The sequence below is a fragment of the Podarcis filfolensis genome (genome assembly GCF_964270895.1).
Source record: "Podarcis filfolensis genome assembly, chromosome: Z".
Taxonomy (NCBI): domain Eukaryota; kingdom Metazoa; phylum Chordata; class Lepidosauria; order Squamata; family Lacertidae; genus Podarcis; species Podarcis filfolensis.
Genome location: NC_139617.1, coordinates 34,970,124 through 34,985,868, shown reverse-complemented (window position 1 = coordinate 34,985,868; position 15,745 = coordinate 34,970,124). Strand labels below are relative to the sequence as shown.

Genomic DNA, 15,745 nt, shown 5'->3' with positions numbered 1-15,745 from the left:
TTTTTTTTAAACAACTAAAGTTTATTGAAATATCTCCAGTAAAAATAAAGAAATAATTTCCCCCACCCCACCCCGCACACACACACATAGCTTGAAGCATCCACAGTATTACAGATGCTTTTTACGATGCTGGCTACATGTAGAGGAATGTGATGCTGCATTTCGGCTAGGTCAGGGGCTGAGGAAGCAGTAGCCATTGAGAAACTGTTGGACTCCTATCCTGCTGGAGCCCAACTTATCAGCCCCTGCAGGCAGTACAGCTAGTGGTTGGGAGGTGAACTGTAGTCCAGCCTCATTGGGAGGGCCACAGGATAACAAATGATACCAAGATTCTTAAGTAAAAGTTCTCATCGTTTCCACAGTCCCCCTTTTTCTATTTGGTATGGAATTTGTAATGGAATCTCACACTGGAAAAAAAAAACACATTGGGGAGGCTAGATCCCTGAAAAGAAAGGACCATCACTGCCTCGCCACTTTCCCTCTCCAATCACCCCTCCAGTTCCAGCAGTCTCTGACGCGTCTCCAGCACAATCTTCTCCATCACCTCTGGCTTGAGAAGGTCCTTGATCTGCTATTTAAAAAAAAAAAAAAGTTGAATTAGCATGCAAAGAAGATCACAACACACAGCACAGACGGTTCAGGAACAATTTGTAGTCAATCTAAACCCGCCCTACAGCTTTTTAGAATGCTTTTGTTTGAGCAGGAAGAAGCTGGCTGACCTGTAATGTACAGCACTGATCTGTGATGTCTCCAACTCTCTCTCTCTCTCACCCCCCCCCCCCAAGCAGCTTTGCAATTGTTTTAAAAGTACTTGTAGGTTTGGGGATATTTCTCACCACCAGAACTTTCAAGGAAAAGGATAAATGGATAAGACAACATGTGCTTCAATCAAAATCTTTATAAAAGCAAATAGCACGTCTGATGGCTTACTGGTGTACACCTGCAAACTGCTCACAGTAGAAGCTGGGCTCACATCACTGGCAAAAAATATTCTCACATCCGTTGTTAAAGAGATTGTGTTTGTCTTCAGTCATCGTTCATGAACAGCAGTGTAACGGCAAATTCAGTAGTGCAGGATCCCTTCCAGATACTGAGAGCCACACCCCATTCTAACATTATACTCACACTAAGTTTGTGTAAGAAAGGGGGTTGGGGAAGAGAGACTGCATGAGTTTTGGAAGTCACACCTTTATGGCTTGCATTAATAACTGAAGAGGAAGTAGTGTCCTATAGACATACAAGGGGCCAACTCATTGGTGGGGAGAAATGGACAACCCATTTCATTACAGGAAAACATTATGGCCTGTGGAAGCCAGCAAAGTGTGTGCACGTGTGGATGCCTAGCCAAGCCAGCCTGCCACCACCCCTGCCACCCTTCCACAGCCCAGAACAAAGAGCAGCAATTGGATACATCACCTCATGAGAAAGGGAGGCCTCGTAGCAGTAGAGGATGCTGGTGTCATAGAGCACCTGTTTCTGCTCTGCCAGAGCCACAACGCAGTTCCGGAGTCGGGAAATCACTTCACGGTCAGACAAGGGCACTGGCTAAAAGGGGGAAGTAAGGAACCCACACGAAGTCAGCGGCCATTGTCTCAGGAGCAACAATGGAGGGTGGTGAAGGAAGAACGCCACGTTCACACACGCAAACCAAGCCACAGTTAAAACAAACCCAAGGTTTGTAACCCAAAGAATGGTTGCAGACTGTGGTTTGCTGGCAACAACAAGCCATAGTTAAGGCGCCAATCAGAGTTCACACATAACACTAAGTCAGTCAATCCACAAGTGGGTGGTGGAATTACCTGGGGTGGGAAGGAACAGGAACTAAAAGGCAGGGGAGGTACTGAAGGCATACAGATCTATCCGACTTTGAAAAGCTGGTGTCACTGAATCATATTCACCAATTTTGTTGAATTAATGAAATTAAATGGTTTTAATTAGATTTTGAATAAATGTGCAATTAACTGTTACTGTTTTGAACTTTGTTAATATTTTCTTTAGTGGGTCATGCAAACCGCTATTCTGAATACAGTGGTGCCTCGCAAGACGAAATTAATTCGTTCTGCGAGTTTTTTCGTCTTGCGAATTTTTCGTCTTGCGAAGCACGGTCAAGTCGCAACTGCACCTCTTCAAGCAGTTTTAAGAAAAAGGAAACAAATTTGCAAGACGTTTTCGTCTTGCGAAGCAACTCAAAAAACGAAAAACTCTTTCATCTTGCGAGTTTTTCGTCTTCCTAGGCATTCGTCTTGCGAGGTACCACTGTAATGCTTTTCACAGGGTAGTAGGCGGGGGCGGGGCGGGTGTTTATAGAATCAAGGTGACAGGGGTCTGAAAAAGTTGGGGAACCACTGTGCTAACCTGTGGTGTAACAAACTATGGTTTAGGGATATGTGTTGACCATACAAGTGTGATGTGAAAGACTTTAGACCTAACGTGAACAAGAGAGAAAGCAAAAGACAGCCTCTAGTGATGAACATTAGTTCTGGTGAACTGTCAGTTCAGGTACAACAGCAGTCTATAAGACACCAGAAGACGAAATTGTGGACATATTGTGAATGAAGCTAAATGTTGGAAGATTCAGGACAGATAAAAGAAAGTTATTCTTTACTCAGTGCGTAGTTAAACTGTCAAACCCGTTCCCACAGGAGAAGGTGATGGCCACCAACTTGGATGGTTTTAAAAGAAGATAAGACAAATTAATGGAGAAGACTATCAATGGGTATTAGTCACAATGGCTACAAGCTATGCTCTTCCTCCACAGTTGGAGGCAGCAATGCTTCTGAACCACTTACTGGAAACCACAGGAAGGGAGAGTGCTATTGCACTCGGGACCTGCTTCCAAGCTTCCCAAAGGCATCTGCTCAATCACTGTGAGAACAGGATGCTGGACTAGATGAGCAATTGGCTTGACCCAGCAGGCTCTTCTCATGTTCTTAACTAGATAGGAGGCTGAACCTCAAAACACGTCCAGCACCACTGCTCATCCCTTACCTTGAGGGGTGGATCAAGTGGAACAGGAGAATGCCAAGATTTGGCTGCAGGCTACCAGTTGCAAACACCTAGTAAATAGCTTATTCATTCAACTCCAGCCACGGGCTTTTGAGGACCCTTTCTCTGCTGCGTTCCCAAGGCCTGTTGGCTCACCTCCAGATTGGTGATGAATCCCCCAGCCTCCTCATTCTTCTGTTTGGGCGTTGGGTAGATCCAAATGAACCCATTGTTGCCAAGGATAACAGAAGCCCCACAAGTCAAGTCATGGAAATGGGTCTTCTGCCGCTTCACGAGGGAAGGGGACACCTGGACGAGCACACCTTGGCCAAGCTGGAGAGACAAAGATGCAGACCTGAAGTCAGCATAGAGCAGTCAGGATGGGAAGGTGGTGGTTAATGCACCAAGGATGCAGGAGGAAAGCTCCAATGTGCTGGAAGAGGGCAAAGTGTGTTGTAGTGGTTAGCATGTCACACTAGGACCTTGGAGGCCACATGAAGCTCCCTGGCTCACCTTGATTCAGGACAGATAAAAGGAAGTCCTTCTTCACCCAGCGCATAGGTTAAATATGGAACTCCCTCCCACGGGAGTCAGTGATGGCCACCAACATGGATGGCTTTGAAAAGGATTGGACAGATTCATGGAGGAGATGGCTATCAATCGCTACTAGCCACGATGGCTATGTTCCACCTGCACGGCCAGAGATAGTAACCAGTTACTGGAAGCCGCAGGAGGAGAGGGTGTTACGAACAAGATGCTGACTACATGGGACACTGGTCTGATCCGGCAGGGTCATCTTATATTCTTGGGCCCAATCACTGTTTCTCACCTTTACCTACCTCACAGGGTTGTTGTGAGAATTAAATGAGGACTAGGGCCTGGGAGAGACCAGGGTTTAAATTCCCACTGGGCCATGAAGCTCTTTGGGTGACCTTGGGCCAGACTTCCCTCTCAGCCTATAACTTACCTCACAGAGCCATGCGAATTAAATGAGGAGGGAGAGAATCATGTATGCCACTTTGAGCTCCTTGGGAAAAAAGGTGGGATATACATGTACAGACAGGAAACAACAAAACAAGGTAAAACAGGAGAGGACTCTGTCATCTATGGTAAACTTCCACAGATGGCGCTCTTACTATAAAAACACCTTAAAACTCAAGAAATCCCTTTATAGGAAAGAACAATGGGAGGCACTTGATAAGGCGATTAAATCGCGAGACGATAGAAAATTTTGGTCAATAGTAGCACAGGGAGTCTCATCCAAAGGAAAAATTGTAAACAACAGTATTCCATCCGATGTGTGGTTTCAACACTTTTTCCAGCTATACACACCCTCAAATATTGCTAATTCGAGTCCGTCCCTCCCATTGAAGAATGTTCATCTAGCTAGTTGGGATCCTGTTACGGAATCAGAGTGCCTACAGCTAATTAAAACATTAAAAAATGGCAAAGCTCCTGGTGAGGATATGATCCCCCCTGAGGTATTTAAATCAAACACCCAATGGTGGGCCATCTTTTTGGCCAAACTTTTTACGGCAATAAACAACACATGTAAAATCCCAGCAAACTGGAAACTAAGTGTGGTAGCCCCTATCTACAAGAAGGGAGATATTCAAGATCCAGCAAACTACCGCCCTGTAAGCCTTCTGGACATCGCATACAAACTTTATACCCGGTACTTATTAAATAAGTTGGTAGACTGGGCGGACCACTCTAACCTGTTCAACCAGGAACAGGCAGGATTTAGAAAGGGCCACAATACGATAGGTCACTGTATGGTACTACAGACCCTGGTAGCTAAATATGCAAAAGCGTATAAGAGCAGACTCTTTGTGGCCTTTGTTGACTTGACATCTGCCTTTGACTCAATCTGTAGAGATAGACTATGGAAAAAATTATATGAAACGGATATTGATAGACGACTTTTAAAAATTCTCAGAGAGTTACACACAGATACTACAGTCAAAATCAGAACTGGGCCATTGGGAACTCTTACGGACCCATTGCCATTGGGGAAAGGGGTCAAACAGGGATGCCTGCTAGCCCCATTTCTTTTTAACTTTTATATAAACGATATTGTTCAGTACATGGCAAAATACAAGTCATCGGCTCCAGCCATTGAAGGTAAACGTTTGAATATATTGCTATACGCCGATGACATGGCTTTAATGGCACTCACCCGAAGAGGCTTACGCAGCATGCTGGAGGGGATCGCAGCCTACTGCTCTCATAATTCACTAAAGATAAACTATGACAAAACAAAAATTGTGGTGTTTACTAGAGCTCGCCACACCTTTAGATGGTCTTTAGATGAACATGTGATTGAACAGTGCCCCTTTTTTAAATATCTGGGTGTTACATTTCAGGCTACATCTAGTTGGCTAGCCCACTTTAAGGCTGTAACCATCCTAACATGAAGAACAATTGGTGTCCTGCTTAGTTTCTTCCATTCCCGGGGAGGACAATTGGTGATACCGGCATTAAGAGCTTTTGTTGGGAAAGCTATTCCCCAGATGTTATATGGGATAGAACTCTGGGGGTGGAACCAGAGGCTGTTGGAACGGCTTGAAATTTTGCAAAATTATTACCTCAAGAGGATTCTAGGCCTTCCTCAAGGAACACCAGCAGCTTTCTTGAGGGTGGAAGTTGGATTACCCTCTGTGTCTGCCAGGGCCCACTTAAGATTCCTACGATTTTACATCAACCTTGCAAACACTTCAAACACCTTATTGGCCAAACAAGCCTTTGTATCTCTTCAAAAGAACACCACTTGGCGTCAAAACCTATCTGAGATCCTGGTTAGATACACCCTACCGGAGTTTAATATTCTCAAACTGTGGAGCCCGGACAAAGTTCGGGAATGGATCCTGGAGAGAGACGCTCTGTTAGATATCACAAAAATACAGAACCCAGGGTCCTCCCACTGGTTTCCCCGACTGAAATCAGTCAAAACCTGCGCCAATTATTTGGCGAATATCACCAACCCCACCCTTCGGAGAGCTTTCACCATGGCCCGTTTTCAAACCATTCCTACGGCCTATTTGTCAGGCAGATATGCAAAAATCCCAGTAGAGCAGCGTATATGTCCTTGTCATATGAGAACCAAAGAGGATCTCACACATTACATGTTGTATTGTCCCATCTATTCGGCCTTCAGGGATGCGATGTTACAAACTATTCCCAAATCAATAGCCAACTCTGAGGACCAAGTAAAGTTTTTACTGGTGGACGCTGATCCACGGATTTCTCACGTGGTAGCGGTCTTTGTGGTGAAGGCTATGAAAACTAGGGTATGGTTCCTGGAGGAAATGGTGAGGTTCCTCCCATTGCTCTCCTAACCTGTTGCTGTATCTTCTTTCCTGAATGGCGAGGTTTTGGGTAGTTTCCTTGCTGGGACAGCATGGCATGAATTTTAGCTTATTTTTATAATTTTATTGTTTATCTTTTAATAATGTTTTATGGTATTTTGTGTAAAGGCATGGACCTCACAAATCTAATAATAAACTTTGACTTTGACTACATGTACAGACATTAAGTCTTGAATGCAGTCATCCAAATGGCATCAAAACAAACCTGGAAAATCTTTTACATTACAGATTCAGCTCACATCCACAGAATATACAATCTAAAGCACTGCGGTAATTTCTCTGGTAATTGTTTTTACAAATTTTCACTAAAGTTTAAGGAAGGAAGGAAATATATAAGGAAATACCTTACAGAGTGGTTGTTAAGGGTTACAGAGAACATGGATTGCTTTCAAAGTATTATTGGAATACCAACTAATTATTTAAGATCCCAGGAAGCAATTAATGTGAGCACAAGCTCTGGAACAGAGCCTAACAGAGAAAGAACTCTGTTAATAGAAGCAGAGAATGCAGGTGACATGTAGGTACAGGACCCTACATTGCTTACTGAGAAAGTTAAACATACCTTGATCATGGGGCTACCAAAAAGATTTAAAAATCCATCCCTAGAGTAATAGCAAAGGCTTAATCAAGTCAGCCCATTTTAGCAGTTATTCCTCACCACATTTTTTAATCCAGTTTGCTGTCCTTTCACCCTTTATTCCATAATCACACTTTTCCTTTCATCTTTTAAGTAAATGCTAATCCCCCAAAGTGGGTGGGTGGGCAGGATAATCCTCAATTGCAACCTACTCCCTGGCAGGGACCCTCCCTTCGCTTTTATCCCAAGATGGGGAAAGCAAAGACTGTAAGAAATTCCCAACCTCATAAAGCCCTAAATCTGAGCCCCAGGACTCAGAAAGAAAGAAAGAAGAGGAAGTTTTCCTGTAAATGTAATAATCACTTACGCTGAGCAGGTGTTGCAATTTCCAAAAAAAAAAAAAAAAAAAAGGTAGGAGGGCTTTATGGTCTCAGAATCACAGCCCCAGGAAGATCAAAGTTCAGAGCCCAAAAACTGGGGAGTAGATTCTCACAATATTCTAATTGGGGAACTTGATCTCTTCATCTCCTCAGGCTGCCTTCTGCAGGGAATTAAAAGCACCTGGCAAGGACATGCCCTGTCCTAGGAGCAAAAGCCAGTGGAGCAATCATCTGATCCCAAGAGCAAGCATTGAACGAAGGACCCCACTGATTTCAGGTGCCGTATACAATGCATTTGCCAGTACGGTATCTCTGCAGCCCAGCTGAGCCTTCTAAGAATGTAAGAGCATAAGAAGAGCCTGCTAGATCTGGCCAATGGCCCATTTAGTCCAGCATCTTCTTCTCACAGTGGCCAACCAGATGCTGGTGGGAAGGAAACTTGCAAGCAGGATTCGAGCACAAAAGCAACTCTCCTCTCCTGTGGTTTCCAGCAACTGGCACTCAGAAGAATTACTGAGCCTGACTGTGGAGGCAGAGAATCATGGCTAGCAGCCTTTGATAGTCCTCTCCACCATAGCTTTGTTTAATCCTCTTTTAAAGCCTGGCACATGTTCCGGGACATGTCCAGATTTTTCTGTGGCACACGACAGGCAGAATGACTTCACCACACAGAGAGGAGCAAGCAAGTAAAGCTGACCCACCTTTCCGTATTTCAGACTCCGTGTGTGCAGCGATACAGCCCCATCAGAGAACACCGCTTGGACTTCTGCCTGTCAGGATCGCTTAAGGAAATCAGCCAATTTTGTACAGGCATTTGCTGACGGGGAGTAGGGAGTAGGGAATGCCTCTTCTTAGCTTAGGGAAAGAGAACCTATGGCAGATAGTGTTGGATTTCCCCAACTCCCATCAACCGCAGCCAGTACGGCCAATGGTCCAGAGGCGTCCAACAACAGAGGGCGGTTATCAGATTTTTCACTGCCCTTGGCTTCCCCCTGGCCAAGTACTAGAGTATGGATACACTGATAAGGTCCCCTTCCTGCAGGTAATCTCGCATTGCCAGTTCATCCTCTGCTGATCTCCGCCTCTGAAAAACATGCAGGCGCACCCATTAAAGGAAGCAAAATTAGCTGTCGTTCATTTATATAGGTCTTAAGTCAGTTGAACTTAATACTGAGTCAGACACTAGGTCCATCTCTCTCAGTATTGCCTACACTGACTGGCAGTGGCTCTCCAGGGGTTTGAGGCAGGGGGATCTCTCCCATCCTTATAATAATAATAATAATAATAATTTATTATTTGTACCCCGCCCATCTGGCTGGGTTTCCCCAGCCACTCTGGGCGGCTTCCATAGAAAACCAAAAATACACTAAAATATCACAGATTAAAAACTTCCCTGAACAGGGCTGCCTTAAGATGTCTTCTGAATGTCAGGTAGTTATTTATCGCTTTGACATCCGATGGGAGGGCGTTCCACAGGGCAGGCGCCACTACCGAGAAGGCCCTCTGCCTGGTTCCCTGTAGCTTTGCTTCTCGCAATGAGGGAACCGCCAGAAGGCCCTCGGCGCTGGACCTCAGCATCCGGGCAGAACGATGGGGGTGGAGACGCTCCTTCAGGTATACTGGGCCGAGGCCGTTTAGGGCTTTAAAGGTCAACACCAGCACTTTGAATTGTGCTCGGAAACGTACTGGGAGCCAATGTAGGTCTTTCAAGACCGGTGTTATGTGGTCTCGGCGGCCGCCCCCAGTCACCAGTCTAGCTGCCGCATTCTGGATTAGTTGTAGTTTCCGAGTCACCTTCAAAGGTAGCCCCACGTAGAGCGCATTGCAGTAGTCCAAGCGGGAGATAACCAGAGCATGCACCACTCTGGCGAGACAGTCCGCGGGCAGGTAGGATCTCAGCCTGCGTACCAGGTGGAGTTGGTAGACAGCTGCCCTGGACACAGAGTTGACCTGCGCCTCCATGGACAGCTGTGAGTCCAAAATGACTCCCAGGCTGCGCACCTGGTCCTTCAGGGGCACAGTTACCCTATTCAGGACCAGGGAGTCCTCCACACCAGCCCGCCCCCTGTCCCCCAAAAACAGTACTTCTGTCTTGTCAGGATTCAACCTCAATCCATTAGCCGCCATCCATCCTCCAACTGCCTCCAGGCACTCACACAGGACCTTCACCGCCTTCACTGGTTCTGATTTGAAAGAGAGGTAGAGCTGGGTATCATCTGCATATTGATGGACACCCAGTCCAAACCCCCTGATGATCTCTCCCAGTGGCTTCATATAGATGTTAAAAAGCATGGGGGAGAGGACGGAACCCTGAGGCACCCCACAAGTGAGGGCCCAGGGGTCTGAGCACTCATCCCCCACCACCACTTTCTGAACACGGCCCAGGAGGAAGGAGCGAAACCACTGCATAACAGTGCCCCCAGCTCCCAGCCCCTCTAGACGGTCCAGAAGGATGTTATGGTCGATTGTATCAAAGGCCGCTGAGAGATCCAGCAGAACTAGGAAACAACTCTCACCTTTGTCCCTAGCTCGCCGGAGATCATCAACCAGCGCGACCAAGGCAGTTTCAGTCCCATGATGAGGCCTGTGGGGATGCTGTCGGGGATTGAACCTAAGATCTTCGGCAGGCAAAGCAGGCGCTCTACCACTGAGCTGTGACCGTTTCTCGTACAAGTAAAAATTCCAGTACTCATGATTCTGATTTAAATACGAATATAGGAAGCTGCCTTATACCAAAGTCAGACACTGACTGGCAGCGGCTCTCCAGGGTTTCACACAGGGAGTATCTCCCAGCCCTGTGTGGTGATGCCACTGGGAACTGAACCTGGGAACCTTCTGCTTGAAAAGCATGTGCTCTACCACTGAGCCAAAAGTCATTTCCCCTAAATGCAATAAGAGTGCCTCTTAGCATACGCCTGGTATCAAACAGGCAGCAAAATCACAACATACACACTAACCATTACTAGGAGTATTATTCTCTGTGTGCTCAGGAGTTGGAAATGGAGCCCTTGCTTATGTGAGGGCCCAATAAGCCTGCTAGGGTGTCTTTAGATAAAACACCCAAGGCTTCCTAGCTGATGCAGCTTTGGGAGGGCACTCACCAGCTCCCCTCCTGGAAGATTCATGGATGAAAGGAGCAAGACAGAATCCAGCCTGGAATTGGTCTCAACTTTCCACCGTTTCTGCTGAACCTAAAAAGGAAAAAAAACATTTTCTTAAGTACTTGTTAAAGTCAAAAGATTTCTCTTCAATGGAGCATGGCAAGAGGAAGATCAGCCTGGCCCAATCCACTGACCCAAGAACCAAGAGTGCCTCGATTGTGTGCAGGTATGTTATTACCATGTTATGTTTTTACAGAGGAGGGGCACCTTTTTCACCTCAAGGGCTGCACTATCTCAGGGAGAGATTCTTGGGGGCTGCACACCAGTTGAGGGTGGGGCCAGAGGCAAAAGCCCACACAGAAAGCTTTCTTTGTCTAACCAAGGGAGAGATGTAGTCACAACTCAAGGACATGATCCAGCTAGGCAAGAGCACTTGAGGAAGGCTTGGTAGAGTGTGCAGCCTTGTGAGAGCCCCAAGGGAGTGACAGAGAGACCTAGAGGGCTGCCTCAGATTCCCCATGACAAACCATAAACTACCTTGATGACCATTTGAGCATTTTCCTCTCGACATGTTCTCTCTCATTAAATACTTTTAAAATACAAAAGTTGGTATGTTGTGTATGTTTCAAATCTGGGGTAAGGATGCTGTGTGGTCTGCCCCTAAGATGCTGTTGGACTCCAGCTTCCATCAGTCCCTGCAGCCAGCATGCCAACGGACCAGAGTTGAAGTCCATCAACGTCCAGAGAGGTGCAGGTTCTCCACCTTCACCTTAAAAAAAAAAGTGATAGCCTCAGTACCTCTGTGATTCGTCCAACCACAATATCACCAACTTCGCCATTGTATCTGCAAGGAAAATAAAACAAAGACAACTCTCAAAAAGATGGTTCTTTGGTAATCTGAATTCTCTTGACTGAAAGGCTAGGAACCTGCATACTTCCCTTGCCCCCAACAGTTATTCTCAACAGTCCACCTAAAGGCAGCAAGACCAGTGGTCAGGATTGATGGTGCAAGTTGGGGAAGCAAATGAAATCATTTTTAGAATCAAGGAAAGCATCTGAAACCAAATATTCACTGGGAGCATAAATGTATATTGTTTTTTAAAAGGGTCACCAATTGCTGCGTAAGCCCACGTCAACATCAAAAACGTAATGCTGCACCCACATTGCATGTGTTTTTGTTCTTGCTCCTTCTGGGTAGTTCGCCACCCTGACCTCAGCTCTCATCTGCGGCTCAAGAAGCTATCAGCATGAGACAGCGGCCACACACCAGGAGCAGCTTCAACTGGCCAGCTAAACCAGGAGTGGGTAGCCAATGAATTTCAAACCCTTGGTGAATTAGAGACTCCCCCCTGCATGTGAAGACAGGCTGCAGCGGATTGAGTAGACCAATCGTGGGTCCAACAGTCAAGAAGGAAGTTTCTGCACGTGCTGTAGAGGGATATGAGGGGCATATGAGGCTCATCAACTTGGGAAGGTAGCCCATCTAGGAAAAGAAAACTCTGATCCTAAATCGCCACTTGTGCCTAGCAAGCCAAAACGCCAGGATCATGTGCCCTGTCTTGTCCACCAACCTGCTGCAGGTCAATGACTCACAGAAGACGGACATCACTGACTGTGAGCTGAAAACACTCAACGCTCATGTTGCCACTCTACAGGAAACCAGACTCACTTTGAATGGCTGCCTCTGAGAGAAGAACTACATATTCTTCTGGCAAGGAGGGCATCCAAAAGAGCCAACTATTGACTGTGTCATCCGCATGACAGACAAACTAGCCAACAAGTTTTCTTCATCTTGTATTTTTATGTTGTGAACTGTCCTGAGGGCTACAGATGAAGGGTGGTATACAAGCTACAATTCCCAGTGTTAAACCACTCTAGGAATCGCAGCTCCCTGAAGGGAATAGAGGGGTCCCCTAACAACTCTCGGCACCCTGAACAAACTGCAGTTCCCAGGACTCTTTGGGAGAAGCTATGACTGTTTAAAGGGGTGCAATACTGCTTAATGCATCGTGCAAATGAGGTTTATGACAGCTACTCTTCTGGAACCTCTTACCTTGTTTTCAAAGCTTTCACACAGATCAGCTTGTTCACCCTGTCCACAACACCAGCCACAGAGGCAATGAGCTTCTCGCCTCCCAGGTATGTCCCATGGCCTCTACCAGAGAATAGGAAAAATAAATGGTCTGGCACACAACTCTGTAGATTATTTTAAAAACATCAGAATTTGATCATTGCTCATCTGTGCATTATACTGTCCTTACTCTGCTTCGATATATAGAATGCAACTAAAAATTTTAGGCTTTCTAGTTTAGAGTAATAAGAGGAATGAAGGGTTCTCTCTCCTGCCCTGCCCTGGTCACTCATCTGTCCACAAGGTTGTCTCACCTATGGCAACTACCAGGCAAGTGTTTGAAGACAGTTATAGAATAGCATATGGTGTGAAGGAAGCTGGTAGTCCTCCTGCAGCTGCTGCCACCGCCACCGCCTTCACCTCTCAGAATTCTAGAATCTAGGATCATCCAATGAACTGAACTAGATTCTGGGGAATTGCTGCAGCTTAGTGAGTAGAGCACATGCTTTGCATGCAGAAGGTCCCAAGTTCAATCTCTGATGACATCTCCAGGTAGGACTGAGAAGAGACTCCCTGCCTGAAACCCTGTAGTCGGTGTAGATGATATTGAATGAGATGGATCATTGCTCTGGCTAGGCTTAGGGTAGTTTCCTGTGATTGTCATAGATACACTTTTTTCACACATGTAACAGATGTCTGGAATTCAATGTCACAAGCTGAGGCCCCGCTGGCTTCAATGACTTTAAAAAGGGGGTTCAGACAAAATTAATGGAGGAGGAGTATATCAGCAATGATACTGATTTCCTGGTTTATCTTTTGTAGATTGCCTTGAGGCTTCTTTTTCCACAGTCAAGCAGGGTACATATCGTGTGCAATAAATAAAATAAATAAATAAATAAAAGTGATTGCTCCATCACCGCCGCCAAGCTCTTCTCCCCTATTATTTTACTGTTAGTATTATTATTATTTACTAAACCTGCTAGCCACTTTTATCCAGCCCAGGGCAGCCCTAAGTGACTTGCAACCAACTAATCTGTAAACCAACAGTGCCTCTGAGAGCACGTGGTTTAATATCTAAGCAGCACCGAAGCCAGCAAGATGAAATGCCGCCCCTTGCACTGGGAGCATCGTTCTGCACATGCTCAGGGGTACTCTTGGCTGCTCAGGTTCAGGGGAGCCGATTAAGTCCCAAGAATAGGGCTGGTGGCAGGAGCGCGTGTCCCCCTCGCTTGCCCCATAACACGCGCACAAACACGGCAGGTATTTTACGGAGCAACCAGCTACCCACGTGGGTGCTTCCATGAGAAGGAGCCTGCCTGCCCGCCTTCCCTTCACCTCATGTATCCTGGGTCGGTGGTGATGGTGTCCCCCGGGGCCACCAGGTCCTTGTCCCGCTCGCCCGCCTCGCGGGAGAAGCTCTGAGCCAGGCGAGGGCGGGGAACCGGGAGCCGCACTTCCACGGATGTCGCCGGGGCCGGTGCTGCTGCAGCTTCCGCCATCTTGACTGCTGGCACGCGGTCGCGCGATTTCCCGAAACGCTGTCTCCGGTTCCGCCGTTTTAACTCCTGGCACGCCCGCGTGGAGCGGGAGCGACATGCGTGAAGTAAGAGGGGTGGAGGTTGGCGAGTCAACATTGATCACTTCCGGTAGTCATTCGACAACATCTCTCTCCCCCCCCCCCATTTGAATTTACAGTACGTAACTTAATCCCATGTTTAACCAGTTCCCCCGCTGCTGCACACACGTGTGAATGGGTTGTATGTATCCAACCAGGTTTTGCTCTGAATATGTCCACGGGGGTAATGCGTTCAAATGGACCAAACTTAGGTCCATTCCGCCATCATGGACTTATATTCAGCTAAGTCACGTTGAAGTGAATAGGCATAGCTAGCTGAGGTTCATTGATTTCAGTGGGCCTTCTTTGAGTGTAGAGAAGTTTAAAATTAGCAATATACAGTAAATAGATTTGAAAAACAGTTAAAATACAGTACTGTATTTGTATGCTAGGTTTGGGATCCGGAAGTCTCATCTACTTTCATGGACCAGGAGACTGTGTCCCCTTTGGCGGTAGAGGCATTCAAAGCGAGGGTTGCCCAGAGAAGCGTGGCTGAGCAGCCATGATGGATTCTGGCGACATCGGGCGAAAGCGCTTTCACGTTTGGTCATACGAGAGGAAAAGGGTCCGAGGAGGTTTTGTGTGCCTTTGAAATATGCTTCTCTGGCGCCCTCTTCTGTCCACGTGTGTTATCTTTAAAAAGCAACAGCCCCTAAATATCACATTCAAATATCGCTGTGTCTTCTCATAACCTACTTCAGGGGATTGTTGTGAGGATAAAATACAGTGGTACCTCTGGATACAAACGCGATCCGTTCCAGAGCCCCATTTGCATCCTGAAGTAAATGTAAGATGTGACTGCGTGTGCGCAGGTCGTATTTCACCGCTTCCGTGCATGCGCGTGACATCATTTTGAGCGTCTGCGCATGCGCAAGCGGTGAAACCCGGAAGTAACGCACTCCGTTACTTCCAGGTCGCCGCGGAGCACAACCCGAAAATATTCATCCCGAAGCTACTTTAACCCAAGGTATTACTGTAGGGAAGAGGAGAACCTTGTGTGCCACTTTGAGCTTCTTGGTGAAAGTGTGGATGCCATTACGATGATGATGATGATGATGATATTGTGCTCAGGTCCTGCTTCTGGGTTTTATTATAATGTACATCTGGGTGGCCACTGTGAGCCAGGGGCTCTGACTTGGACCCCAGATATGGGTGCCTAGCGAGGCCATATCATGACATCATGACATCACGTGTGCTGTGACATCATAACATCAAATTATGTCCCCCTCCTGGAAGCGGAGAAGTGTGAGGCCTAGAACACTGCTTTCAAGGCCCCAATACTTCTAAGACCCTGCAAGGTCTCAGACAGGAACTCCGAGACCTCATGAGAAACTGGAGGTCCCATCTGAGGCCTTGCAGGGCCTTGAAAGTGGCATCCTAGGACCAATGGGGCCTCCAATGTCACTTCCGGTTCCTCACAAGGAATGGAAGTGGTGTCAGAGGCCCTGTGAGGCCTAGGATGCCGCTTCCAAGCCCCGCCCCCGCCCGGATTTTTTGTGGGTTCCCAGGCACCCAGGGCCCCTTGGAGTTAGTGCCAGTGCTGTGAATAAAGGCATAGGGTCCCTTGTGCCCTTCACAAGGAGCTGTATTTGTAAAGGTAAAGGGACCCCTGACAGTTAAGTCCAGTCACGAACGACTCTGGGGTTGC

At 46.8% G+C, this 15,745-nt stretch overlaps 1 protein-coding gene across 4 annotated transcripts; it reads right to left on the bottom strand.

The window, feature by feature from the left end:
* EXOSC2 (exosome component 2) lies at nt 1-14,147 on the bottom strand. Of its 4 annotated transcripts, none has more exons than XM_083596510.1 (9): nt 13,818-14,147; nt 12,465-12,566; nt 11,210-11,255; nt 10,412-10,501; nt 8,329-8,394; nt 8,012-8,080; nt 3,142-3,318; nt 1,417-1,545; nt 1-571 (listed from the first exon to the last, which is right to left on the bottom strand). In XM_083596510.1, the coding sequence occupies exons 1-9, from the start codon at nt 14,114-14,116 to the stop codon at nt 488-490; spliced, it is 1,062 nt and encodes a 353-aa protein (XP_083452636.1). In that variant the 5' UTR covers nt 14,117-14,147; the 3' UTR covers nt 1-487. The 4 variants fall into 4 exon arrangements, with proteins under 4 accessions (XP_083452636.1, XP_083452637.1, XP_083452634.1 ...); XM_083596511.1 differs by having other exon boundaries at nt 1-568; XM_083596508.1 differs by having other exon boundaries at nt 13,771-14,093.
* Between the last annotated feature and the right edge of the window lie 1,598 nt (nt 14,148-15,745).